This window comes from Diuraphis noxia, unplaced genomic scaffold (genome assembly GCF_037042655.1).
Source record: "Diuraphis noxia isolate RWA-SAM2 unplaced genomic scaffold, SU_Dnox_SAM2 contig0004, whole genome shotgun sequence".
NCBI classification, from domain to species: Eukaryota; Metazoa; Arthropoda; class Insecta; order Hemiptera; family Aphididae; genus Diuraphis; species Diuraphis noxia.
Window position 1 is genome coordinate 20097131 of NW_028301714.1, and position 27633 is coordinate 20124763.

General features: G+C 28.4%; 1 protein-coding gene across 3 annotated transcripts; it reads left to right on the forward strand.

Moving 5' to 3' along the window:
• Positions 1–11892: 11892 nt before the first annotated feature.
• Positions 11893–13086, forward strand: LOC107164073 (major centromere autoantigen B-like). 3 transcript variants are annotated; one of them, XR_016191315.1, is made up of 2 exons: positions 11893–12597; positions 12681–13086. XR_016191315.1 is itself a non-coding variant. In XM_089225234.1 (2 exons), exons 1-2 carry the CDS (start codon positions 11944–11946, stop codon positions 12286–12288), a joined length of 276 nt encoding a protein of 91 aa, XP_089081360.1. In that variant the 5' UTR covers positions 11893–11943; the 3' UTR covers positions 12289–13086. The 3 variants fall into 3 exon arrangements, 2 of the variants coding, with proteins under 2 accessions (XP_089081360.1, XP_089081361.1); XM_089225234.1 differs by having other exon boundaries at positions 11893–12171; positions 12241–13086; XM_089225235.1 differs by having other exon boundaries at positions 11893–12171.
• Positions 13087–27633: the final 14547 nt, after the last annotated feature.

Consider the following 27633-nt stretch of genomic DNA (forward strand, 5'->3'; position numbering starts at 1 on the left):
TAATTGTGTTCTAAAAAGTTTCATCATACTTGCATTATCCTCGGTTTCAGGTCTTAGTGATGTGTAAAAAATCTTTTCCATTTCAATCCTATATTTAAATTTACTTTTACTTAAAATGTATCAGTAAACGAACAGCTATATTATTATTCAATGAAATAATGGAATCCCATAAACTAGAATTTATTAATAATATATTTAACAACATAACCAAACAATTTGAAAACGATATGTTTGTAGTACTTGTAGGAAACAAATACCTTTAAGCAAAATATTGTTTAAAATCATTCATACTTAACTAACAACTAAATGCCCTGAACGGTGACGGTGACAAAGATGAAATAAGTACTTACTGTTTAACTCTATATAAATATTTTATTAAAAGTATATATTTCTATAATTTAATTATTCTGTTGTCAGTTATAACTACTGTAGTACGTAGGTTACATTAATCGCATATAATTGATTATATATGATATCATTGATACCAATCAATTATTATAATATTATTTTATATAGTTTTCTTATAATGTTAATGGCGTATAAATTAATGTAGCTTATAAACGTACAGCCGAACAGTTCCGTGGTATAAAAAGATTGAAACGAATTAAAATATTTTTAAATTTCATTGCATATAGAAAATAATAATTTACGTAATAGTGTAAACTTTTAAGTCTTTATCTTCGTACCAATATGAATAATATAATTGTTGAAATGCAACTAAATAACTTGAAATGTCTACAAAAAAAATTGTGCATAAATATATTATTTATTTTTGTTCAAATTTTAAGTTTCTGTAAATATAACGAATGAGGACCTTTTATTGAATATTTAAATGTCAAGCCTTAGTATACAAATCGTTTGCAGAATTGTTTTATAAATCTAGATTTTACCAAGATCAATAATAGGTAGAAATCGTTTACATTGAATGTGATCATTAAATTCTAGGGTCTGACTGCAGCATTCATGCTTATAGTAAACATATTATTATTTCAAATTATAAATGATCAAACAAGGGTAAAACGCACTAGATTGCACGTTATACGTATAGGTATTTACATAGATATAGTAAATACTAAATACGATCAACAACAACATCAACCGGTTGTTGCTATATTATAGGCATTACATGATATAGGTATATCTATAATTAATATCCTATCGATTATTGTTTTGTTCGATGTTGATTGTTTACTACGCTACTTCTCGAGCAATGTTTAGGTGCTTAATGCCTTAATACAATATGTATCTGTATAATTTATTATATAAAATAATCAATTATTTTTTAAGGTAGTTGTATACATTTTAATGTATAATATGTCAAGTGTTTTTAATAATCTTTGACCCGGATGGGTTAATGATTGTTGGTATAAATAACAAATTACGTAGGCATGCCTACATGGTATAACGTATTGAGTACGGTGACTTGGAAAACAAAATAAAGAAATATTATGTCACAAACAACATAATTTATTCTTCAAGGTTTAACCCCCAAAAAATGCATATCGTGGTGAATGGTGATCAAATAGATGAAAATACCTACCTACATCTGACTTCATATACGTATTGTTTCATATTGGAGATCATCGTATATATTATGTATATGTATCGTATCTATATATCATGTATGATGCTCGTGGAAATTAGACTTACCGCATATTACTACGACCAATATTTCGTTCATCGGTACGAACATTATAGTACCTATTTATTATCTATCGAGTTAAACGTTCAATCAGTCCCTCCCCCTCCCCCCTCCAAAAAAAAACCATACTTTTGGCCCTGGTACAGAACTAAATCCTGGCACTGAAAATTGTTCTAATATAATATATGGGAGTCATTTTGAAGTAATTATTTAAATAAACTCCGGGCCCCAGTATCATAGGTCGTTCTGATCCCCTCCCTCTTGTGCGGACCCTGCGTTCAATTATGTTATTTAATTTTAAGTTAACGAAACATTTTGCTTTGTATTTTTAGCTATAATAATGTTTGGTAAAACGCAATTGACATTTCGCTATTTCATTAAAGTCAATATTACACTTGTTAAAAACTTCTTCTTTTTCTTCCAGCTTTAAAGGCCATTGAGGCCCATTGCTGTAAAGCAAATCTCCTTCCATCTGTCTCTGTTCATAGTTGCTTCAATGATACTGTCTATCCCAAGTTGGTTTAGTTATTTTTTATTTTTTTCCATCCATCTCTATTGAATCGTCTTTCAATCGTCCTTCTTCCCTGAGGAATCTATCTTAATACAGCATTTGCTATTGATTTAGCCCTTAAAGTACATGCCCAAGCCAACTCAGTATTTTGTGGCGTATTTCTGCTATTGTGTCTGGTTTTCCGAATAGCTCCTGCAGTTCTCTGTTAGACCTTATTTCGTATGTTTGGTCTTCGTTTCTTTTTGGCCCATAAGTCTTCCTAAGGAATTTCCATGATAGCTAGTCTATTATCATCTCCTTGGGTCGTGGCCTCGTGGGCCATGTCTCACATGCATAGATTGTCACTGATCTAGCTAGTACCATGTAAAGTCTTTCTTTTGATTTTTTTGACAGTAGCTTCGACCCCAATGACCCTGAGAGGGCGTGAAAACACTAAAAACATTTACTTGTTAAAAACTATACGTAATAATTTTTGGTTTTCTTAATATGTCAGCTTTTTTTTTTGGTTTATTATTATATTTTCATATTTTCATAGCGTATTTATTTAAAAAAGTATCAGTACCTATTATCTATTTTATGTTTTGTTTTATTAAGATTTAATTATCACTAGATAGTTATCACTTATCATTAACCAATGATACGTAGTAGGTGGGTAGTAGCTATTGCAATAATTATAAAATATGGTAAAAAACAATAAAAAAATATTCATTGCAAAACGAGTACTTATTGTACTTTTATTTTGATATTTTATTTCCCGCTATATAGAGTGGTCTCTGCAGTATAGACAACACTATAATAACAGTAGTTACAGCAGCAGATACGCAATTCATTAATTAGGTACACAATTGTACCAATTAACGGTCGGCGTACAAGTTTCCATGTAAAATGATAAATACTTGTGTTTAGTTAATACGCAGTTAGAATATCGTTTCTAAAAAGTAAAAACTATAATGGCTCATGTCTTATACATATATAATATAACATATTCATTATGTTACTATAATACCTATTGTTACCTTGTATTATGGTTGCGTGTACGGTGTTCGCGTAGTTTCGTAAAATAAAAAAACAGCTTATACCTAAGCACTCACAGAGCACGGCGGCGGTCACATCCGTCGTACTTACTATATAGGTAATAAAATAATTTAATATTGTATGTGTCATCGTGTCACGTGTGATAGATATTGTACCTAAGTATCACTAGGTAGATATTTATATATATAGTTATATACCATATCATGGTATATAACTGTTTACTGTACGGTACGGTACCTCGAGTATCATCCATTTTGGCCAATACAAAATAACTCATTTTTGGTACAGCTTATTTGAGCCAAAATCTAAATGTGGTATGTTTTTTTTCCGACAGCCTATTCGTTCCAAATTTGTCTATGTAAGCGTTTTACATTTACAACTTGGTTTAATAATCATATATTTTAAAGACACGATGATTTTCACCATAGTAATAATCAATTTTGTTAATATAAAATATTTGTACAGGTAAATTTGGCTCAAATAGGATTTCGGAAAAAACATACCTTTTTGATTTCGGCGCAAATAGGCTTTTAAAAATTAATTAATTTTTTTTGGTGCAAATGTTTTGTCAATAACCAGTACCTCTATACACAAAGTGTTTCCTTTTATAATTATTATTCAGTACCTATGATTACATATTATTACATTGTTATCCGTTTGATGATGATAAATGGCCATGTAAATATTGTACCAAATCAATTCGAGTTCAAATGCCACCATAATATTATTATCATTATGCACATATGTACGAATTGGACTCCGGCTTATAGAAATAAAATATAAAACATAATCATTATAGACAAGAATAAAAATAAAAACAAATTTCACACCTGCCCGTGGCCATGATCTCGCCAACGATATAATATTATAGAGGTATTATAGGTATATTTTACGTTGTACATTAACTCTCATTCGGAGTATAATTGAGTTTTTAATCCTTAACCCTAATTGTAATTTATATACATATATATATATATATATATATATATATATATATATATATATATATATTATATCAATATTATTGTATTATGTGATTTTTTGTTTATTTTTTTTTAAACAGCAAGCGGGGCAGAACAACTCTATATATTATACAAATACACATTGACTATGTACTCACATAAACTCCTATAATTAAGTGTATTAAGTTAATTTGAGCGAAAGTGATCGATAATTATCATCTAGAATATTTAGATAATTCAGTAATTCATATTGCGCTGCACAGTTAAACATAACTACCTACCTACAACGTATTCTATGGAATTTAGAACAAAATGTTTAGGTATAACTACAACATCCAAGTGTGTGTACTATATACCTATATACCTGTAATTTTAGATATCGCACAGAAACAGAACATTGACAATTATAAATATATATGTACAGCCATAATTTGATAATTAATTTATATTTACGTTTAAGAATTCTAAAGCAACAGCGCGTTTTAAACTTTTAAAAATTAAGTCAATGATCCACCCCCGCATTCCATAATATCGTTTATATTTATAAACTACGAGTATTATATTAATACATTAACACCTTTCTATATGGGTACATCATATTGTGTAATACTAAAGAGTCATACTATTGTCTGGAAACAAGTGAAACAAGTGAATCAAGTTATTTTTTTGGTTATTTACATTGAGAAATGAGAATGTGAGATAATAATCTATCACATAAACTTTGAACGCGTGTACGATTTTGTTCAAACACGCTTTTTATATCTTCGACGTGATGTGTGTACCAGATCAAACACCTATATATAGTGTATGTACATACGCCCACGAATTCGCATATTTGTCGGACAAATATATAATATGTGTGTACGTACACGTTGGCCAATTGGACGTTGAACTCGCTCATACTATATAATATTATGTGTGTGTACGTGTGTTCATATTACTACACTTACGCACGTTTTGCAAACACGGCGGATACGGCGGCTGCAGTGGCCTCGTCCACCAAAAACGTATAATATTCTCATTGCTTACATATATAATATTAATATCATATATTTTACGTATATAGTGCCAACACATCCGTCCGTATTCGAGCCGAATGTCCGCCGTATATGTATATACTTACGCGGCCCACTGGTAATGTGTACTGTACATGAAACAATAATGTTATTGCGACACATTATTATTATACTTTAGACGGCTGTAGGAGAATCTCAGTGCCTTAACTACTTCAGTTGAGGTATTGTCATATTGCAGCCATTGCAGGTGTCGATGTCGTTAGTGATTGTTTTTTAGTATAGGTACAACCGCGCACACAAATTTCGAATTGGCGATTGGCACGGGTAAAACCTTTAGGCACTATGGTTTTTTTTTTCGTTTAATATTATACAATAGCGTCTATACTTTTATCGAGCGCATTAAAAGTTCATAAAATGTATCAAAATGTGTGAATCAGCAAAATATAATATGGGAGTGGGGGGGAGGAGAGCTCGAAAAAAGGAATTTTAACGTTAAGTTCGAGCGTGGTGGATCATACTATATACGATCATCGTATAATATACAAGCGAACTAAAAAGATATTATATTATTATTTATTATATTATATGAAGGTTCACGCTAGGTAGGTACTCCTTAGCCGTGGTCGCCCTGAATACCTTGTACTGACACAGCCACATCGTTTCCACAATATACACATGCTAACTTACCTATTATATAATATGGAATAGGAACTTACAACTTTTGTACATAACATAATATTTACTAGCCGGTTATTGGTATTGGAGAAGACCAAAAAAAAAATTATTTCTTAATATGATGAACTTATCGTTTGACTGCTGTAAGTGGCGTCGATTGATGTGAGAAGACTTGTCATGATATAATATTATATTGACCAATCATGCTATATATTGTATACACGTAAGACTGAAATAACACACAACGCTTCTTCTTCATATTGCATCTCTTACCATTAATATAATGTACATCATGCTATAAGTATAAGAACTATTACTATCGCAGTATCTCTATATAAAGTGTAATAATTCTGAACATTGAATTAAAAAAAATCATGTTCTTGACAATACACAGTAAAAATTATTATTCATAAATAATAAAGTTTATACCTCCACATGCATGTCATGCCTTATGTAGTATCGCTAATCGCACTGGTCAAGTACAAATGATTATAATATTATTTATTATACTGACGACATTGTATTCCAATACATTTAGACAGAGTGGGATAATATAATATTTTATTTTATGGTTCTCTATCTGTAGTCTGTGTCGCGACGAGACGGGATGGTTAAACGTGGGCGTCGACCGGCGCCCAGACACGGTGGTTGCAACAGCAGTTGTAATAGTACAATATATAGTAATATGTTATGTCCACGCGAGCAACGTGAAAAAGTTTCGTTTAAACACTGCTCGCTTGCTGAAGTAATCGGTATTGTTGCCTATGAATGTATGTATAATATTAACGATACACGTGTATGCTCGCAGATGAAGGTGAAATGATTGTTATTAATTATACTGCAGACTGCAGAGTTAGGTTTATACAGGATAATTCACCGAAACCAAGCATGATCACCCCCATTTTTCGTTTATTAATACATAGCGTGCAGTACAATATATAATTTAGAGCTAGGGTTGTCTACCACGTTTTTCCGTATTAATCTATTGGATTTATAAAGTTGGAAAGTCAAAGCACTAAAATTCACGGAAAATACGTAAAAAAATAACTACGAGTATTATATTAGTCAAAAATAAATGTTTCCATTATTTTAGGCGAAAAAGGTAGAGGCCAGAGTGGCGCAGTGGTCACTGGTCACGCAGTTGATTGTTAATCACACAGTCATTGATTCGACTCATAGAAAAGTTCAAAAACATTGCGTGGTTTTAGTGGTTTTACACGATCACCAATTTTTTGTGCTGTCGTCTGATTGCGTCATCTGGTTTCCAACTATAGGCCCCAATCCACTGGGAGTGAAGACCACACATGTGACATATCTCCTGTTGAAGAAGTCGGGTAGTATCATGTATATAATGATATATACATAGATAAATAGATCACATGATCTCCTTACTACCAACTTGTGGTACGCATTGACATAGACCTTAAGGTCGTTTCAATGAACAAATATAGAAAAAATAATGTTCATGGTATGTCTAATCAACAGTAAAAAGTCCAGAAACCATCAAAATGTATATACTCGTATATTATGCAAATCTAATAGTAAGTGCCAAGTAGGAACTATAACTAAAAAATCAAAATTAAAATTACATAGCTCTGTACAAAGTGTACAAAATCACAGCTCACAAAGATATTGAGTTTTTTTTCAATAAGCTATTATATGGGATGAATTTTTAAGTATACTCTTTGCTCATCCTATTTTTATGCTTGAATTATGCATGATATATTATTCAAATTCTGATTTTTCGGAATTTTACACTTGAAGAGCATATTTATGAATTCTTGAAAAAAAGCTCAAGCATATCTTATGACAATACAAACTTCTGTTTTTCAAAACGTACCCAATTTTTCAGTAAGCAAATATGTTTTTTGAGAATTTTAATTCATCTTAGTCAATATTTGAGCAATTATTTTTTGAGTTGTATAACTTAGTGTACTAAGGATAATAATATATATCAGCATGAGCGAGCGAATAATGCATCACTGCCTCTCAACGCGTCACGCAAGCTTTTTATGAAATGGTCGAAGACATTCTTAGCTGCAAAGAGCAAGATGAGAGGCTAGCTGAGGCCGAAGCAAGGGCTGCTCTAAACGTCTGAGCTACTTCTGTCAAAACAGCAGAACGGGATGCCAGGCCGGCGCATGCGTGCGACACCGGGCCAAGAATAGGATCGATTAAAGGGATCGTCATCATTTATCTATGTGATTATTTATGTTTTAGCATTAGGTGTTGTAATATGTATATTCGGAATGTAGGAAAAAAAGCCATGGAAAAAAATCCACAAAAAAAAAGCCAAAAAAAAAAAAACGGGAAAGTGGATGTAGCTGTGCTGTACAGTAGGTTACAAGTGGGTTACTGTAATGGATCAAATTAAATTTGAATCCAATGATATTATATCATTGTATACGAAAAACGATTCTGAGCGAAGATGGTTAATCTGTCTAGGATATATTATATCTTATTAAAAAATTTCAAATCTTAGATTTAAAAAGAAAATTTTTTATGAATTTCTAGTTTAAAATAATTTTACGAATTTTCGTGATTTTAGTGATTTTTATATATGTTGTCAAAATTCAAACTTTAAATGCTTGTAAAAAAAAATGGTGACTACGCATTTCTTTTATTTTTCAACTGCTATTGTAAAAATATGTTAGGAGCCTTGTATTAAATTTTCAAATCTTAGATCTAAAAAAAAAAACTTTTATGAATTTCTATCTAAGATGATTTGAACAGTGCCGTAATTTTTACGTATTAAGTCAAAATTTGAACATTAAATGCTTATAAAAAAAAATCGGGCCAATATATTTTTAATATTTTTTAACTGCTATTGTTACAATGTGTTAGAAGCCTTGTATTAATTTTTCAAGCGTTTCTACCCAATAAATACATTTTTATCGATATTTATAGAAAAAAAAACTAAAAAGTTAGAAAATTAAAATGTCAGTAAACAGCTGAAAACAAATCAAAATATTTTGAAAATTTTGAAAATGTTATCAAGTATAGAAAATGCCTATATAAACATTCAGTGAACATTTAAAGTATCTGCGATCAATTTTTTTAGAGTTACATCAAAAACCAAAATCGATTTTGACGAAAACTGATTGTGCGTACGAACCTTAACCTAACCGTATTCTCGGTTTAGCCTCGTTTTTCCCGACATCTCGACGCCTGGTGTTTTCCACGTGCGCGCCATTTATGCCGTCGTTATTATCTGCATACACCGCGATTACTTAAAACTTAATAGGTACATAAATGCATTTTGCACCGTATTGTGTTTGACGATAGCGAACTGAGCCAATGTTTGAAACCCGAGTACCTATTATATTATACACGTGCGGTAACTGTCGAATATAACGCATAAATGTATAATATACTTATATCAGGCAGCTGTCGAACGGAAAAAAAAAACTTTATTATATTATTATTATTATTATGGATCTACAAGTTTTCTATACGCGCATAATAATATAACAACAGTATAATAAATACACATTGTAGCATTCGGTGATAAGCCTCGTGCAGCACATGTCCGAACAACAAATGGAATCAACGTACATTTCAGCAGTAGTGTTGTAAAAAGTAAAAACTATACAGCGGATGAGTATTGGTGTATTAATAAAATATAAGCTCACATTCTATAATATAGTCAATTCTCTAGTATATTCTCTAGTATATTCTCTATTATAAACTATATAATACACGGTCGCTGTGTATATTTTGAGGTATTGCGTTCTCGGTGTATAGAAATAATTTATGGGTTTAAGTATATGAAATCTAAATATAATCAAATACCAATACTAGTAACTACCTACTACAGTGGTACACTGCGAATGTACGCATTATCATATGTAATAGTTATATTAGTATTACAGGTAGTTGTAGTTGTAATTGTAACGTTCAATCTAATTTGGAAGTACAAAGTTTAATTTGAAATTATATACTTGTATATTTAGAGTTTTAGACATCAATTGACAAATACTATGAACAGCGTGATTGCAGTTATACCTAAAATAAAATATGTGATATGTGAGTGTAAAGGGTATTTGGCAATAGTTTAAGATTTAACAAATTTATTGGAACGTCAATAAAACGATGAAATATTTTAAGTGTACAGAGAACGCGATGACATATTATAATATATTATATAGATGGCGTGTCACCGAGTGAGCCAGAATTATTTCTCATAAAATTCACAGCGATATTTGTACAGCCATTGCAACTATAGAGTATTAGAGTCGGATACACAACGGTACAATAACAGCCAACATGCAGGTATATAACAATATAATTTATTTGATGTAGAACGGTCTCAAACTAAAGTAAAGCATACTTTTACTTTGAACACAGCGAATATAAAATTATTAAAGCTTCACAGACAATAAGTATGTATATTAACGATAAATTGAATGATACGCGTTCGCAAAAAAAAAGTTATACAAATGGATGGAAAATAATTATTAATTATATTTATACTTCTATCCTGCGTATTCTGATTTACGATAACCTCTTTTATTCCGAGCAAATAATCATCATTTCTACAATGCTAATAATTCTAATTATTAATTAAAATATCGAATTGTGGTGTTATCAGGTCGCATAGTATAGGTCAAGCTATCGTTTCCATTAAACCTATAGGTAAGTGATAAATGACTATAATTCGCGTCTCCGATGACCGAGAGCCAATAGTTTAACAAACATGTAAGCTGTAGATAAAATATGCTACTCGTGGCTTATAAGTATTATAAATCCAATTATATTGACTCATCTCATTTTAATTTGGCTTTTATATCGGTCAACCAATAATCAAAATCAAATTGTATTACCACAGACACATTGAATTTAAAACGTGTAATATGAATTAACAAAGACAGAATATATGTGTATTGTTTGTAACGATGTTCAAATGAAAATTATAAAAATGTAACAAGTATCTATGAATTATGAACAATGTATAATACTATAATAATGATTATAATTTATAAAAATGGTGTATACCGTCATACATTTTAGCAGTATAGTAGTTAGAATACACATCAGTGCACAAGTAAAAAATAGAACGCAAACAATTTACATCACTGAAATTTGATAACATTATGATTGAATTTCAAAAAGCAAAAAGCAAATATTAATTTACTGTATCAAATTTTAACAATTGTTGACATATATTGAATGTACATATTTAAATGTTAAATAAGGTAAAAAAATAAGCTATAAAACATCACATTACCTATGACTACTGTGTATTGCCAATATACGCAGTAATGTAGTATATTATCATGTATTATACAATAATATAATAAGTAACTAGTTGTTGTCGTCAAAAATTACTGGAAAATGAAAACATAATCTTTTGAAATTAATTTAATATTAATATTGTAAAACATTAAAATATAAGGTTAGGTTAGTAAGTAAAACACTCCCATATCATCATATTACAATTATTACAGTATAATAATTTATTATATCATTAAGTTTATTAATTAGTATTAATTATTCATTACTAATTACGCTATCATGAAAGTTGTACTCAATTAATCAAAGAAACTTCATGAACGTTTAGTTTCTAAGCTTAAAACAACGAATTAGTTTAATAATAATTAAAGATTTTTTGTAACCACGTCTTTAATAGCAACTAGCTGGAACCATATCTAAAGAATGTTCAATGTTCAATGTAGTTGAACTGATACGGGTATATTTGTATGTAATAGGTCACAGGTGTCAGTAATAGCAACTCCGAGTCGTAAGTATTTTAAAAAACTTGGGTAAACTTTTGAAAACTAAATAATTTATAATCACTCATATAAAAATAGAAAAATACATATACCTAATAATAAAGTCGAGTCTCGATAACTCGATAGATCGAATTTTTATTTTGTCCCTAGAAAATTCCTATACACTCAATGCAACAATATTTGTCGCGATAAGTCAAATATAAAAATAGCCGAGTATAGATAACTCGAAGTCATTTCTTACATTTTATCATTAGAATAACCGGTTTACAATCATAAATGTACAAATGAAACTATCTCTATGTACTGTTGTGCTGTAAAATAATCGACAGTTGTCGTATATCGTTGTGTGGCGTGTACAATTTGTAGTTATATGTCTCTAAAACGTAAATTGGTTACATTAATAATTGCTGAAAAAGTGAACATAATAAGTGATGTGACAAAAAGTGGTATAAAGAAAAATGAAATTGCTAAGAAATTTAATATTCCACCGAGTACACTTTCAACTATTCTGAAAAATAAAGACGATATTTTACAAAAGTACGAAACTAATAAAGGCTCCACGAAAATAATGAAGATTTTTGAGTATCCCGATGTAGAGGTTAGTTTACTCAATTGGTTTATTCAATGTAGATATTTAAACATTCCAATAAATGGACCAATTTTAAAGGAGAAGTCCGAAATTTTTGCGACTAAACTCGGCCACAAACAATTTTAAGCTAGTCAAGGTTGGTTGAGCAACTGGAAAATTAGGAATCACATAGTTTTTCGTAAAATATGTGGTGAAAACGCTTCAGTTGACCAATCAATATGTTCTGACTGCAGGTTAGTAAAATACCTACCAATTATAAATCAATATTCCCCTGATGACGTTTCACGTTTAGAATGTTGATGAAACAGGTTTATTTTATAAATGTTTACCGAGTCAAACATTTTTTTTTTAAAGGAGAGAATTGTGCGGGGGGAATAAACAGTAAAAAAGTTACAATTCTTTTAGGATCATTAGGATCAAATATGGCTGGCACAGGTAAAATTAAACCACTATTAATTGGAAAATTGGAAAAACCTAGGTGTTTCAAAGGTATTAAAACAATAAAACATATCCATTAGATTATGAATCAAATAGCCGACTCCTAACATTGTGTCAGACGAAGATGAAGAGGATGAATATCCACTAGTTGTCTCTACAATAGAAGCGAAGGCGTCACTTGATAAAGTAAGAGTGCTAATTGAAAATACCGAAGGTGCAGATGAAATACTTTTCAAGTACTTGGGAGAAATTGAAGACTTTATTTTAAAACGACCCAAACGTCAAACTCTTATTTCAAGTTATTTTTTTAAATTGTAAGAATTATGCATATTTTGTGTTTTAAAATGTAATCTTTTAATACATTTTTAATTAATAAATACATATATAAGAAATGAGTTTTAAAATATATTTTTTTAATTGTAATTGTAGTTTATAAATATACATATAATAATATTTCTTATAAAAGCAAATTAAATAAAAAATAATAATGCCTAACTCGAATTTTTTCGTATTTTTAAAAAAAATTGAGTTATGTAACTAGAAAAATACATAAATCAAATTAATTTTTATCTCCCTTGATATTCGAGTTATCGAGACTCGACTGTATTATAAAATAAATGTAATACGTGTTATTTTTTTTTGATTTGTTTTTTTTTGTGTCTGTCATCACGTTTTGGGGCAGTAAAAATGCTTCGATTTTCGACTTCAGTACCTCGTTCGATTAGGAAGTGAATCTAGTTGGTACTTTGGGGAGTCAAAAGTAATATGTTCTCAATATTGTTCTAAAAAATCGGGTTAAACAAACTAAAGATTAAAGAAAAAAGCTGAATTTTTACGCACAATCAGTTTTCGACAAAATCGATTTTGGTTTTTGATGTAACTCTAAAAAAAATGATCGCAGATACTTTAAATTTTCACTGAATGTTTATATAGGCATTTCCTATATTTGATAAAATTTTCAAAATATTTTGATTTGTTTTCAGCTGTTTACTGGCATTTTAATTTTCTAACTTTTTAGTTTTTTTTTCTATAAATATCGATAAAAATTTATTTGTTGAGTAGAAAAGCTTGAAAATTTAATACAAGGTTCCTAACATATTTTTACAATAACACTTAAAAAATAAAAAAATATTAAGTCACAATTTTTTTTTTATAAGCATTCAAAGTTTGAATTTTGACAACATAGTTACGTAAAATCACAAAAATTCGCAAATTATTTTAAGCTAGAAATTCATAAAAATTATCGTTTTAAATCTAAGATTTGAGCATTTCTAATTTTCTATAGTATATCCTAGACGACCTAAACAGATAAACCGTCTTCGCTCAGAATCATTTTTCGTATACAATGATATAATATCATTAGATTTAAATTTAATTTACAGTAACCCACTTGTAACCTACTGTACAGCGAGCGACTTCCACGACTTACCGGCTTTTTTTGTTTTTTACATTTTAATAATTATTATCAAGATTATACTTATAATTTGCAGACAAAATTATGAATATAGTCCTACATATCCTATACTTTATGAGGATTTGTTACTTGGGCACTAATGCCACCAAGTTCCTTTCTGCTATTTTCATCAATACTCGTGAGGTTTTTCATTTGATCATCGGGATACGTGGTATTTGATATACATGTTTTTATTCTATCTATGTCGTTGATATATTGATAGTTTATATGAACAAAGAAGAAAATTGCAGCGTGTTTTTTTTTTTTGGCTACCTTCAAGGTTGTTGGACGTTTCCCCAAGTTTGAAAAATAGATAGATGCGAATAAAATACATCACGGTAAACGCTTTGAGACATCTTAACAAGTTATAATGCATGATGGTAAATATTTTTATGGAACTATATACACTATGTATTTCAAAACTCACATATTCCTACAATATACAGAGACATAAATATATACCTTTTTTTTTATATTTATACAACCTTGATACGTTGGTGACATCGATTACATGTTGCACATGCAACGTTGAGATAATCTTGTGTTTGCTTTTTGTAGTCCATCGACCATCAATATTTAATTGGAGTTTGATAAGCAAATAAATTACGATTGACAGTTAATAAAATGTAACCTTTTCCCTGGGATTTTCAGTGATATAGAAACATTTGGCATTACCTCTTCTATATACTTTTATTTTTAAACCACAACAGTTTATTAGTTCCTTGACGTCACGTTATATTATTGCTACTTTCGCCCATCGCCTCGTACTTTTTTTTATCATTACACGTTTTATTCATTGTGTTTTATCGCATTGTTGGTCCGTGGAAATGATTGTAAAAATCTAGCGTCTGCGAACCGGGTCAAAAACCACGAGGAATGCATATCATTATGTGCATGCATTTCTATGTCTGTTCTGCAGCAGTGTGTATAATATAATAATATAATACGTGTGCACTGACGTACCAGATACTAGATGGATATTATATACATAAAATATGTATTATATTATACAGTATACGTACACACACTAAAGTACTAAACCCTGCTATGATTACAATCGACTGTTTCGTTTTCGTGAGGAAAACTCAGACACAAAATGATCTATAAACAATATAAAAACAGAAAATTGAGTATACCCTACAGGCTATAATAAATTAGAAGTAGGTACTTAAATGAGATTTTTATTGGTATACAATATGCATATAAAAAATAGACTCCATGATATTGAATAATTAATGTAATCGTATTTTAAGCATCATATAATGATATAAAAGAAGTACATGAAATATTAATTTATGTAAACTGTGGTTATGATTCTACGTAGTGAACTTATGTGCCATGTCTATTTTTATATATTGTAAAAACGAATTTATTATTGTGAATCAGAAATTTAATTTTTTGGAGCGTTTTCTGATTTCTTTATTATGTGACACTTGATCATATTGTAAACTTTTGTTGAAAACACAACTTTTTCAAATAACACTATTTTATTTTTAAAAGTATTTCTATATTTGATCTATTTACAGATGAAAGCTGATTAAATGCAAGTATTTACATAAAACTCTCTTGATAATGGCCGACTATGATATATGATTAAATTGAAGCCATAAAATATTATGAAGTTAATTGTAAATACAATTTTCATGAGGTTTCTTAAACATAAATAGTTGTTACAACTATGTTATCTGTCAAAATTAATTTTATACTTATTGTTCTATAAAAAAAGCTTTACCTATAGGTAGTTTAAAAATTTGATAAAGGTAACCTAACTGAATAAAAATCATGAATATGAACAATATAATTATTATATTTCTGCTTGACAAAATTACATCATCTACTGAACCTATACGAATTGATAATAGTTTATATTATTATGCAGTTGCAGTATGCCAGTACTTAAACTATACATAAAAAGTTATCACAATAGTCAATAAGATAGATTATTTTATATGTTATAATTACACATATTCGCAACGATGTTTCATTATTCATTAAAATTTAATCTGAATTCAAATTTTCTATACTTGGGTATTTTGAATCACGTAAAATATTAAAGATAGCGTTTGGAAAAAACAAATAACAAGTTAAACGAAAAAAAAATTATTAATAAGTAATAACAAATTGTTCTCCAATTAGAGAGGATTAAAGTAGGTATGCTTAAAAATTAGTTATAGAGTAGTTATTTTCGTCATTAACATTAAAGTAGAAATAAATGCATGTAATAAAATATCCATCCTATCAGTTTATTTTACACTTCACACATAGATTACTAGATCAAACCCTTTAAATTAAACCAATTAAATGAGTATGATGAAAACATATTATTATATCTAAGGTGGTATACATTAACCATTAACAAGTCGATCAAGTCAGTTAATAATTTGTTATTACCTAAAGTTATGCATATTCATAATATTATAACCATAAGGCAAATTTAGGACATATTATTGTATTAAGTTTACTCTGTAAACATATAACTAGAGTCTAGAATAGGTAATATTCCTTATTATAATTTATAAGGATGCAGATTAACCGATTTAGTTATCATGGCGTAAACTAGATAATTGTCTCATTTTTATAAGTTTATAACCTTTTAAAAAAATCGGTGATTTGCTACGAATAGTTATATCACTATTTGTATATTTTGATAATTATTACTTTTGAAATCTTAACGTCGAATCTTAAATTATCCGATATAATTTATACCACATAGTCATCCATATAAGCCTTGATAAATAATATATATATATATTTATAGAGTGATTGACCGAGCATGCTAAGTACTTACCCCTGTTTTTCCCTTTAATAATGCATTTTTTTTTTAATTTTTAAACATATAGGTTAGTATTTTTGACCATTCAAGGACGTTGTTAATGTGTCCAATGTATTTGTTTTTCTAATGATAAACAACCTTTTATAGTGTTAATTATGCAGTTTTTTGTTTTGAAAATTTTGTATAAAGTCAAATTTTCAAGGTGTGATATTTGAATCATTAAAATGTATATAGACTAAGGATAATGGTTTGAAAAAATATAAAAATATAAAATAGATATAATTTTGGATCTTGTACCTATTTGTTTCATTATATAACATTTTTACACATTTTAAAATTTTTGTAGAATAAAATTTAAATACAATGTTAAAATCTTCTTGGCTCCCATATGCATATTTTAAATCAATTATATGAGGATCTTTACCTATTACACAAAGTTAAATAATATAATAGCTACTTATTCGAATTTCGATTTATCTCAAAAAGTTTCAAAAAATCCATCTGCTTATTAATTTACAAGAGAAAAGGTGTCTTACTTGAAAAAAGTCAGTATCTCCACGACTCTACATTCCACGAGATAGGTACTCTTTAAATTAAATAAAAACTTAAATAAATACTTTTAAACATGGTCCGTAACATTGCGTGAAAATTCTAAAAATCATTATTTTAATCGATTCATTATTAAAGGATGATAAATTATTGGGAATAAGCACAGTTGATGACCCTATAAGATGGTATAGCTTATAATAATAGTTATTGCTCAGTTAGCGCTATAGCCCTCCGACGCCTGTATATCAACAATAAGAGTTCAATATTTTATTGAAGTCGTTTGAGTGGATTATTATGTTAATAAAAATATCTTGAAGGTACCCTATTGGAATTTTATTTACAGTGACCTATTATTATTATTGTTGTTATAAGAAAATAATATACGAAATGTTTTATTTGATGTTTTCATCCAACGTGTGGAATTCGATCCTAGTCGAATAATCACGAAAACTTTCATACAAGTATTAAGTACAACGTCGGTTTCTAAATATTTTAAAGTAAGTACACAATGCGCGTGCGTTAGCAAAAACTGTTTATTCGAATGAAGGTTAAAAGTTTTAATGTACGCATTTTCCATCTATATTAATGTCATAAATATATTTATCATGCGTTATATAATATAATATTATAGCCTATAGGTATACGTATATGAAGGGTACAAAATAATAAAAACGTCAAAAAATTATTGGGTGAACATATTTGTGTAATGTAATTTATAACGGAAACACATAATATTATGACGTCTGGAGTTGTGCAGCGTCTGCGCGTTTGTGTGCGCCCGTTGTTCAATATCATTATGTTTTATTTTACTACATAATATTATTCTACATTCTACCTATTGTATCGCCGTGGAAACTATAAACATATATTTGTGCGTGGGGTGAGAAATTTACAACATTACAAAACTTCTCAATCGAAATATCCAATATCTAAAATAAACAATTGTCCTACATATTATCTTAATAATAATGTCGCGATAACTGAGTTCTAAGTGTTCTAACCTACCAAAGTTCTTAGGTGCCGTAATCAACATAGGGTAGATCTTGAGGGACTAGATTATATATTTAATATTTATATACATTATATTATATACATACAATAATACAATATATATAATACCTCACAACCAACATATAAGACAAGAACCAAAGACAGCACATTACAACTATCAAATCTTCATTATATTTATAAATTAAACATGTAAACCATTGTAGGCTAATAAACTTTTGTATTTGATGCCTTTAATTAATAAAAAAAAAAAAATATATATAATATTTCGGAATATACGAGTTCGTAACCAAGGGTGATTATATAGGATTCAGATCCCCCCCCCCCGCCAAAAAAAATCTTGCTTGTCATAGCCTTGAGAATACAATGTCATATTATATTATAATTTCAGTGTTCCTAAGACTTACATGCACATATTATAGATAGGTACTTGTAACCTGTTAATGTTGAATATGATCGTGATCTTGCAGTTGCTATAATGTATGTGACATGTGCATAAATATAATGTACAGGAACTCGAATACTCCAAATGCTCGCACAGAGTAGGTGCAGTATTCATAAAAATTATAACATGTAGAAATTGTTTCGAGGCTAATCCACCATGTTTTATGCTGGCTGGTAAAATGTCCATCCATTGCAACTGCGTCAGAACAGTGGTGGTGTGGAAGTGTGTAAACGGTTTTATACTTATAATACACATTAACATTATTAGTAAGTAATCAGCTAGTAAGACAATAATCTATGTAGGTACCTAGTAGGTAGGTACTATATTTCACAATATTATAATGAGTAGAGTGATAATGAAATGGAATTTGTTTTATGATTATCGGTTGACGGGTATAGATACAAAATTGAAAAATTAAAAAATAGCTTTGTGTAAAATTTGAGTTTACATAATAATATAATTTAAGCCTATATCTGTATACATTTCAGTTATCGATTATTCATATCATCGGGGACAAATGGCAATGTACAGTAAAATAATTTCACCTCATACTTCAGTCTCAGTATGCATAAATTATATATTACATATTATATGCGTAATTTATATTTAACAAAGGGTAAAATGATTTAATGAATACATTATGATTTATATAGATGTATATAATAGCCATATAGGTATGACGGCAATTTATACGCGGAAAACAATCGCAATATAATAGGTTAATAGGTATATAATATATAGCGTAGTGGCAGTATTATATATTTACGTATTTATATTACAACGAGATAATATTATATTAAACTGATTAATATTGTATTAAGTAGAATCTACTATAATATTACAAGTTATATCACGGGAGCCGATACATTTTTTTATAATACCATAAAATATACGTTTTAATGTGGCATATAATGTGTTACATTGGATCAGTCAACGCGGAAGAAAAATAGCGGGAAAAAACTGCAGTCCCGACGGCCGCGAGATAGATCTTAAGCAAAACAAGAAATGCAAAAAATGCAAAAAATGCAATCGTGGTAATGGTTGTAAGGCATCATACAGGTACCGTGTTTTCTATAATATAATGTGCATGTATAATATAAAATATATAAATAAAGAGTATACACTATACAGGTAGAGAGTATGATTCTTCACGAACGCGCGACTAGTGACTATTGAAGTGCGAGTCCGTTTTCGACCAAAACTATACCCTTCCCTTTTCAGCCAATTCACTTTTCCATCAAATTTAAAAAAGTTCTATTCTCTTTTCGACCAAAACAAAAATTAGTGAACGACAAACAGAAAAACAATTATATTTTCATGTAATTCAAACATTTTATTTCTTAAAGAAAGTGAGACATTATACATGGACGAGACGTTAAAATATTTGACTCGTTTTTTTTCTTCACAAATGTTCACTATCCAAGGTCTTAAAAATGGAAACTATATTCTATTCATTTTTTTTTCTTACACACAACACTGAAGACAACTGAAACTTACACTCATACATTTCGCTTGATATTACTGAAATTCACATCTTTAGGTGTAACATTATTGCTACAGTATGTAACAACCGATTTTGAAAAAGCTATGTCTTGTAGTTTTAATCTATGAAATTTAGCTATAAACTCAAATTATTGGGTGAAGGTTTCACTTAACTCCAGCTTGGTATCGCCAAATCCAAAAAACAGGACTATAGCTACTGAATATTAAGACAGATCTTCGGAAATCGGAAAATGGTTGCGCCACACTTTTGGATTCCTTTTATAGAACCAAATAATGTTTTAGATTGTTTTCTTTATGGCTGATCGTCCTATAGATGATAAAGTATCAAATATGCAGACTATCTCGTTGACAACTATTTAACAGCAGATTATGACAATCATCCAGAAATATGGACATCAATAAGTTATAGTTTACAACGCACGATAAATAACTGTTAATCCATCCATGCAAATTTCAATTGAAGCTTTTATAAAGAATCTCCATCCATATTTAATTTGTTTGCGGTTTTTAATTGATGTAGTGCAAACTAAAATTTATATAAAACTGAGAAGTATTAATTTGCCAAATGTTACTCAAGAGAGAAAATGCAAAAATGAAAAATTTATAATAGGTAACAGAACGGACAACTTAACAAGTATCATATATTAAAATAGCTAGATATTATTATTAATTTAAAAAATATCACTAAAATAATAAATATTATAATCACTTTTTATGTATGATTTTAGTTAAGTTAGTTTCAAACAATTATTTCAAATGAAATAAACCAGCGTTAGTAAAAATTACAATTAAAAAACAATTTTAATTTTAAATTTAAAAACAATTAGGTATATAGAATATTATATTATGTATATTACGGTGTATCCGAATTGGTTCCCGGGAAAAAGCATTTTCAATTTTCCTTCTCGTTTTATACAGACTTAGGATTTATCTAAATCATTTTTTGGTACATTTATACTTATAATGTTGAGAAATATGTTATAATAAAATCATTAGATCGTATTTCGCTTTTTTTGTAAGTGTTTATCGCAGTGCGATAACGGTATCTCTATAAACCTATATAGCTGTCCATCTAACTATCTGCCTATATGTACGCGTATCGTGTAATAGTATATAAGTTCATACTACGGTCGTACAGTGTTACATACAGGCATACAGCTATATATAGCATCCAATTCGGATGTGTGTTTCGTGGAATGCCGTGGGAACTAATTCGGATGTCAATTTTCATGGGAATCAATTCGGATGCAGCCTTATTATTCATCATTATTTTATAAAATTTTGTTTTGGTCGAAGAGGGAATCGATCTATTTTAAAGTTGGTTGAAAAGTGAATTGGCTGAAATGGGAAGGGTACGTTTTTGGTCGAAAACGGCAATGCCCCTAATGACTATCAAACATGCGCGAAGAGTTTCGTTTACCTGCAATAAATGATGATATATACCAAGGTAATGGTAATAATAAAACAATTTAATAGGTACTAGGTATAACCTCCTGTGCGCCTGCTGCAGAATATGTCTATTATACCTACAGCTGAAGTTCTTTAACACTATATATATTTTATTATTAAATTGTTGTGTACCGCAACTACACGATGGTGACGCCGTAGATGCCGATGATGATGATGATGATAATGATGACATTGGTGATGGCAATAATTTTATCTTATTATATATATCATATTATATGTATATATAATAAATAGTCACTTTCTCTGGTTCGCTTTCTACTTAGGTATATAGGAATTATTAGTTCAAGAGACGAACACAATTATTATTATTAATATATTATCATATTATTAAAAAGAAAAAATACACGTATAGATAAAAAAATTATCTTTAAATTTATTTCTTTGCATGTTTTTTTTTTTGGTTTGGTTTCAGGACCGCGGAGACAGGATGCATCATGTATCGTTTACCTATATGTCGTGCGATAATGATGATGATAGTACGTCGCTTTAGCCTTTATTAAACATAAATACATAATATTATTATACATTATAGACGATAGATGATGTATGAAAACTCACATATTATCTAATGCACATAACGTATATTATATAATTTCGTTGTTTATTATTATTATTATGGTATTTTTCTCAATGACGGGCCGCTGTTGCCGCGAGGGTATATATATATATATATATTATGTTAAAATATATATTATTCAGAATTTCAGGTTACTATCAGAACCGACGAGGACCTACGTGATCGGATGCACGTCACTTAAACATATATATAATATGCGTTTGTTTAATTTTTTTTTTATATTGCCGTTTGCCGCCAACAAACGATAGTCTGCTATTTATCATCCACCCCCCCCCCTTTCGCGCGGCGTCTGCGCTTTTAGTGGCGCTTTACCACGAACCAAGGATGAACGCCTTCGTAAAAAAACACAAATTAAAGAGAAACCACGTGCGCATACAATATTGTTATCATCATTATTACTATTATTATTATTTATTTATTTTTTTTTATTATAAAGAACAAACTATTATTATTATTATGCGCTGGAAAACAATTAAGTTATTCGCGTTCACGGTGATGCACTGCCGTTATTAACCGGTGCACCGATGCGATAATCATCACACGTTTTGTCGTACAAAACGTTTGTTATTACATTGAACTACGCTGTAATTGCCTTTAACAGTACTATATAAATTGCAGTTATGTGCAATAGCCAATGGCCTGTGGAATAGGTACTAGATAAGTTCCGAGCGCATTTAGCCATTGCGAATTGCGATCGTTTCCTTTTCTTCAAAACATTATTATTTATTGTATTACATTTTCGTGTAAAATATTATTGCGATAGTATGCACATAACAATTTATAGCTATTTCATTATTATAATTATATATTTATTTCGCCGGTATTTGATATTTGATTTTTGTACCAATGTGAATAACGATTTGCCGTTGATATGATTAATAGTACAAACGGAAATAATTATAGGAGTAAAGACCGTTTTTATTTCATGTACTTCAAAGGTGGTAATGGTAATTGTTTTATATATGATAATAATAAAATAGTTTAATTATGTATTTATGTGCATTGTGTGTGAAATCAAATGTTATGATGATGTGACTATATTATGTGAACGTATACGCGAGTGTGATACAGCGATACTTAAAAATGTTTACAATACGGAAATGTTACCTTTTTACATATAATATACCTATGTAATATATACACATATATGCAATAAGAATAATTTTTCATTCCCAACCGTATGGCGTATAATAAGTGCATTTTTTTTTCTTTTCAATTTATTATTTAATGATATATTTTACGATGGTTAATAAACTGTGTAAACTGAATAGTGTATACAACCTACAATACTTTGTTTTTATGGTTGATCGTGTCCAATGTCCATAGAAATTAATTTTAAAAATATGTTAATGAGCGTTCACCTAAATATATTACAATATACTAATACAAGTAAATTTTCAATAAGAAAAGTAATTTATACGAATCACGAGTAGAAAAGGATTATTTAGACTTTAGACTAGATAGTACCTTAGAGCATACTTATATACTATAAGTTATGGTTGGTATTATAATAGTTATGGCTGAAATGCTAAGCACAAGCACGTTGAACTCATTCAATACACATAATATATGCCAAAACGAATGATAATAAAAGTCCATTCAAAACTAACTAAAACAATTCCTTCATTTTCTCTTGAAGGAATAAACTAAATTTGTATAAATGAAGATAAGGTTATTTCCAAAATGCGTCCTGGTCGCGGGGTTTATTTATAGTTTAATCTTGTACATGCAAACATCATCAAAAAAAACACTGCAATATTCAATATCATGTATATTATTTAGTGTATACCATTAAGTTTGATAAAATAGGAATTCAATTAGTTGCTGAGTTTGATATAGTGACACATACTGTCATACATAAAATACAAAATAACGTCTAAAATAGTAAAATATAGAAGTTGAACGAATTTTTCTGGTTGCCTTAGGCAGAATTATATTGTGATCAAAACTTAACATTTTTTGATACCTTCTTAATGTGTGATTCTTGGTGTATAAGTTAAGTCCTACACTATAGAAGTGTAGAAAATACCCTTAAATTCCAAGTAAAAAAAATCAACTATAAAATAATTATTAATGAATATAGCACTTTTTTTTTTTACTGACGCAAACAAGTGATTGTGAAGAATTATAAGATAATTGAAAATCTAATAAAAACAATAATGATTCATTCGTAGTTCAGTTCACTGTTTTGTTTACGATATAAATACAGTAATGATTAACCGTTTGATAATGCATATACCGCCATACCGGTAATCAACACACAGCAACTTTTAGACGAATTTGAAAATATTGTTGTATTTTTATTGTTGAATTAAAGTTTAGTACCTAGTATTACAAGGACATCTGGACGTTTATTGATTTGAAAAAATAATAAAAGTTAAATAATTAAAAAAATTACTACCTATCTCACTAGGTATCTAGGTAGGTATATATCATTATATTATCAAAGTGACATAATATAATAATTAATCAATTATCAGTAATCACTAATAAGAATGATCAATGAATGTATAAATATTATTTAATTATGTAGAAACATAATATTTTATATGAAATACATTTATATTGAAATGTGTGAATTATTTAATATTTTGTATTTTCATGTTTTAATTAACATATTTTTATTTTGATATGAGTGTAAAATGTAAATATCTACTAATATCGCTCTAACATCGTAATATTACAGATAGATAAGCTGAATAAAAATACAAAATACTTTATACTAGTACTACTTATTAGTTTTAAACTTATAACTAAGTTCTTAGTTTTACCTTGCTCCTTGACCGTTAATTAGATTAAATATATATATATAATATATATATTATATTATTATACTTATAATATATCTGTTAGTTGAAGAAAACGAGTATAAGAAGTCAAGAATGTTCTACCAATTTTTATATTATCTAAGTTAATCTGGGTTATATAATCTATGTATAATATTATAACACAAAAAAGTATTAATTAAAATAAAATAATTATCATAGGCGCGTAGCGAGATGAATTTGTAAAGTCCCCCCCCCCCCGGCTTAATTTAAAATGTTTCGACTATCTTTCCAAATGTATTCTAAAAATGGTAAGTAAAAATGAACGGAGGAGACTAAACAAAATTCCTGAGCGGCTATAGCCACATTAGACCTCTCCATTCTACGCCTATGTTAGTATGTGTACGATTATAATACAATTTTTAACGAAATAATCTATTCAATATGAACTTAAACTAGTAATTACCAATTAGTTAGGTATTAATATTATACAACATACAATAATGTAATATATTATCTAACTATGTAAAACATGAGAAATCTAGTTGATAAGTTAAGATAGTTTCCGATAACTAAACAATTTCAAACTTGATTTATAAATAGATACCTATTTTAATATCATGTTTACATATAAAATTCATATAAACTGTTATGATATTTAATTAAAATAATGAACTGTTATAACTTATAATTGAATATCAGTTGACATAATTCTGCAGAAAACTTTAAAAAAATATCAATAATTACATATATACACTACAAGTCATTAGTGAATAATAATTTTAAAGTACTTTGTAGGTGTATACGTATTAAAAGAATATAACAATTTACCAATTATCTTGTTATATTTTAATTTTGTATTCAACGCAAAGGAAATCAATACCCAATGGCCAATACCCATATTATGTATAGTTTAAAACTGTTAATTTAATTTGATTTATCAAGTTGCATGTTTTATCATCGAGAATTAAATATAAATATAAAATAACTATAATTAAATATATGTTAATAGTTCCACTGTCAATTCTTAAGTGGATTATTTTTATTTAAAATTAGAATGAAATAAAACGCTAAAAAAGCAATTAATCTGTCAGGTCAATGTTTAAAACTGTATTATTAAACTGCATTATCAATATGACCATTATTAACATTTTTATAATTACATTACCTCTCGTGTTGATATTATTTTATATTTATCGCTTATACATTAATACATTATGTTATAATTATTCGGCAATAGACAATATTACAATATAAACTATAATGTTATAAATTATTATATTAATTTGAGAAGTCATTAAGTACAAAAAAATCTAACATATAAATATTTAAAAAAAACGAAAAATATACATAACAATTTATTCAAATAGTACTTAACATGTAAATTGTAAGTAGTAAGTGAACAAAATATAAATAAATGAAACAATTGGTTTTTGCTGCTAAATCCTAAATTGTTACTAGGAATTAGGATCAATGAAAAATCAAAAGAACTTTATTTTGTAGCTATCAAAATGTTTAACTTTTCAACAATTTTCACGTTAAAATATTATTCAGTGGAAACAATATCAATTATTATGTAATATGTAACTAGGGATCTTAATATTATAATGATTAGTTTTGCATCGAAACACTCCAATGGACAATATTATGGATTTAGATTTAATACATTTTTAAACAACTTTATATTCATGTACAATAAAAATAATATTTTATTATTCATATTATAAATGTTAATAGAATAATAATTAATTATTCTTAAGTTTGATGTTTTTTTTAAAATTAATTGGTGTTCAAAATTTGCTCAACTAATTTTAAAATAATTACTACTTTATAATTTATTTCTTAACCTACGTCATTGTTTGTGAATTATAATTAATACATTAATTGTTGTATGTATTATTAGATAATATATAACATTGTTTTTATAATAATGAATAATGATATATCGATATAGTTTTGTAAATTGAAAACTTAAAAATAAGATTAAAGATTAAATATTTACTTATCATAAACCTAATCATAAAAACCAAATTATTTTATTATTAGAATCTTATCTTTTATCGTATATTTGTATAACTATATAATTTTATACATATCATCTTTATATTATATTAATGTTTAATATCTACGTATAACACTATGTACGATGTACCTACAGTTAATATTTAGTTGTTGATGTTGAACATACACATATTATTACTATTAGTTATTACAAAGGTAAAATGATGGGCAAATGATGATTAATATAAAATAGGTAATTAAAATACATTAAACAAAAATTATAATATAATAGTCTAATACATTGATATATAAAGCTTTATCAGCACATTATGTATTTGTATAATTGGATGTAAAATAGATTATTAATATCATAGTATTAAGCATTACATTCAGCAATTTTAAAATACCTAATTTTTAATTTTTATTTGAATTAAACAGCAGTGACGTATAGTCTGCCTGCAAGATATCTAGACTTTCCCGTGTGGGTCG

Excerpts from the sequence above, each read along its gene's own strand:
- LOC107164073 (XM_089225234.1), top strand. The coding sequence starts at position 11,944 with ATGTCTCTAAAACGTAAATTGGTTACATTAATAATTGCTGAAAAAGTG. Across the intron at positions 12,172-12,240 it reads TTGAGTATCCCGATGTAGAG|GAGAAGTCCGAAATTTTTGC; the intron begins GTTAGTTTACTC and ends CCAATTTTAAAG.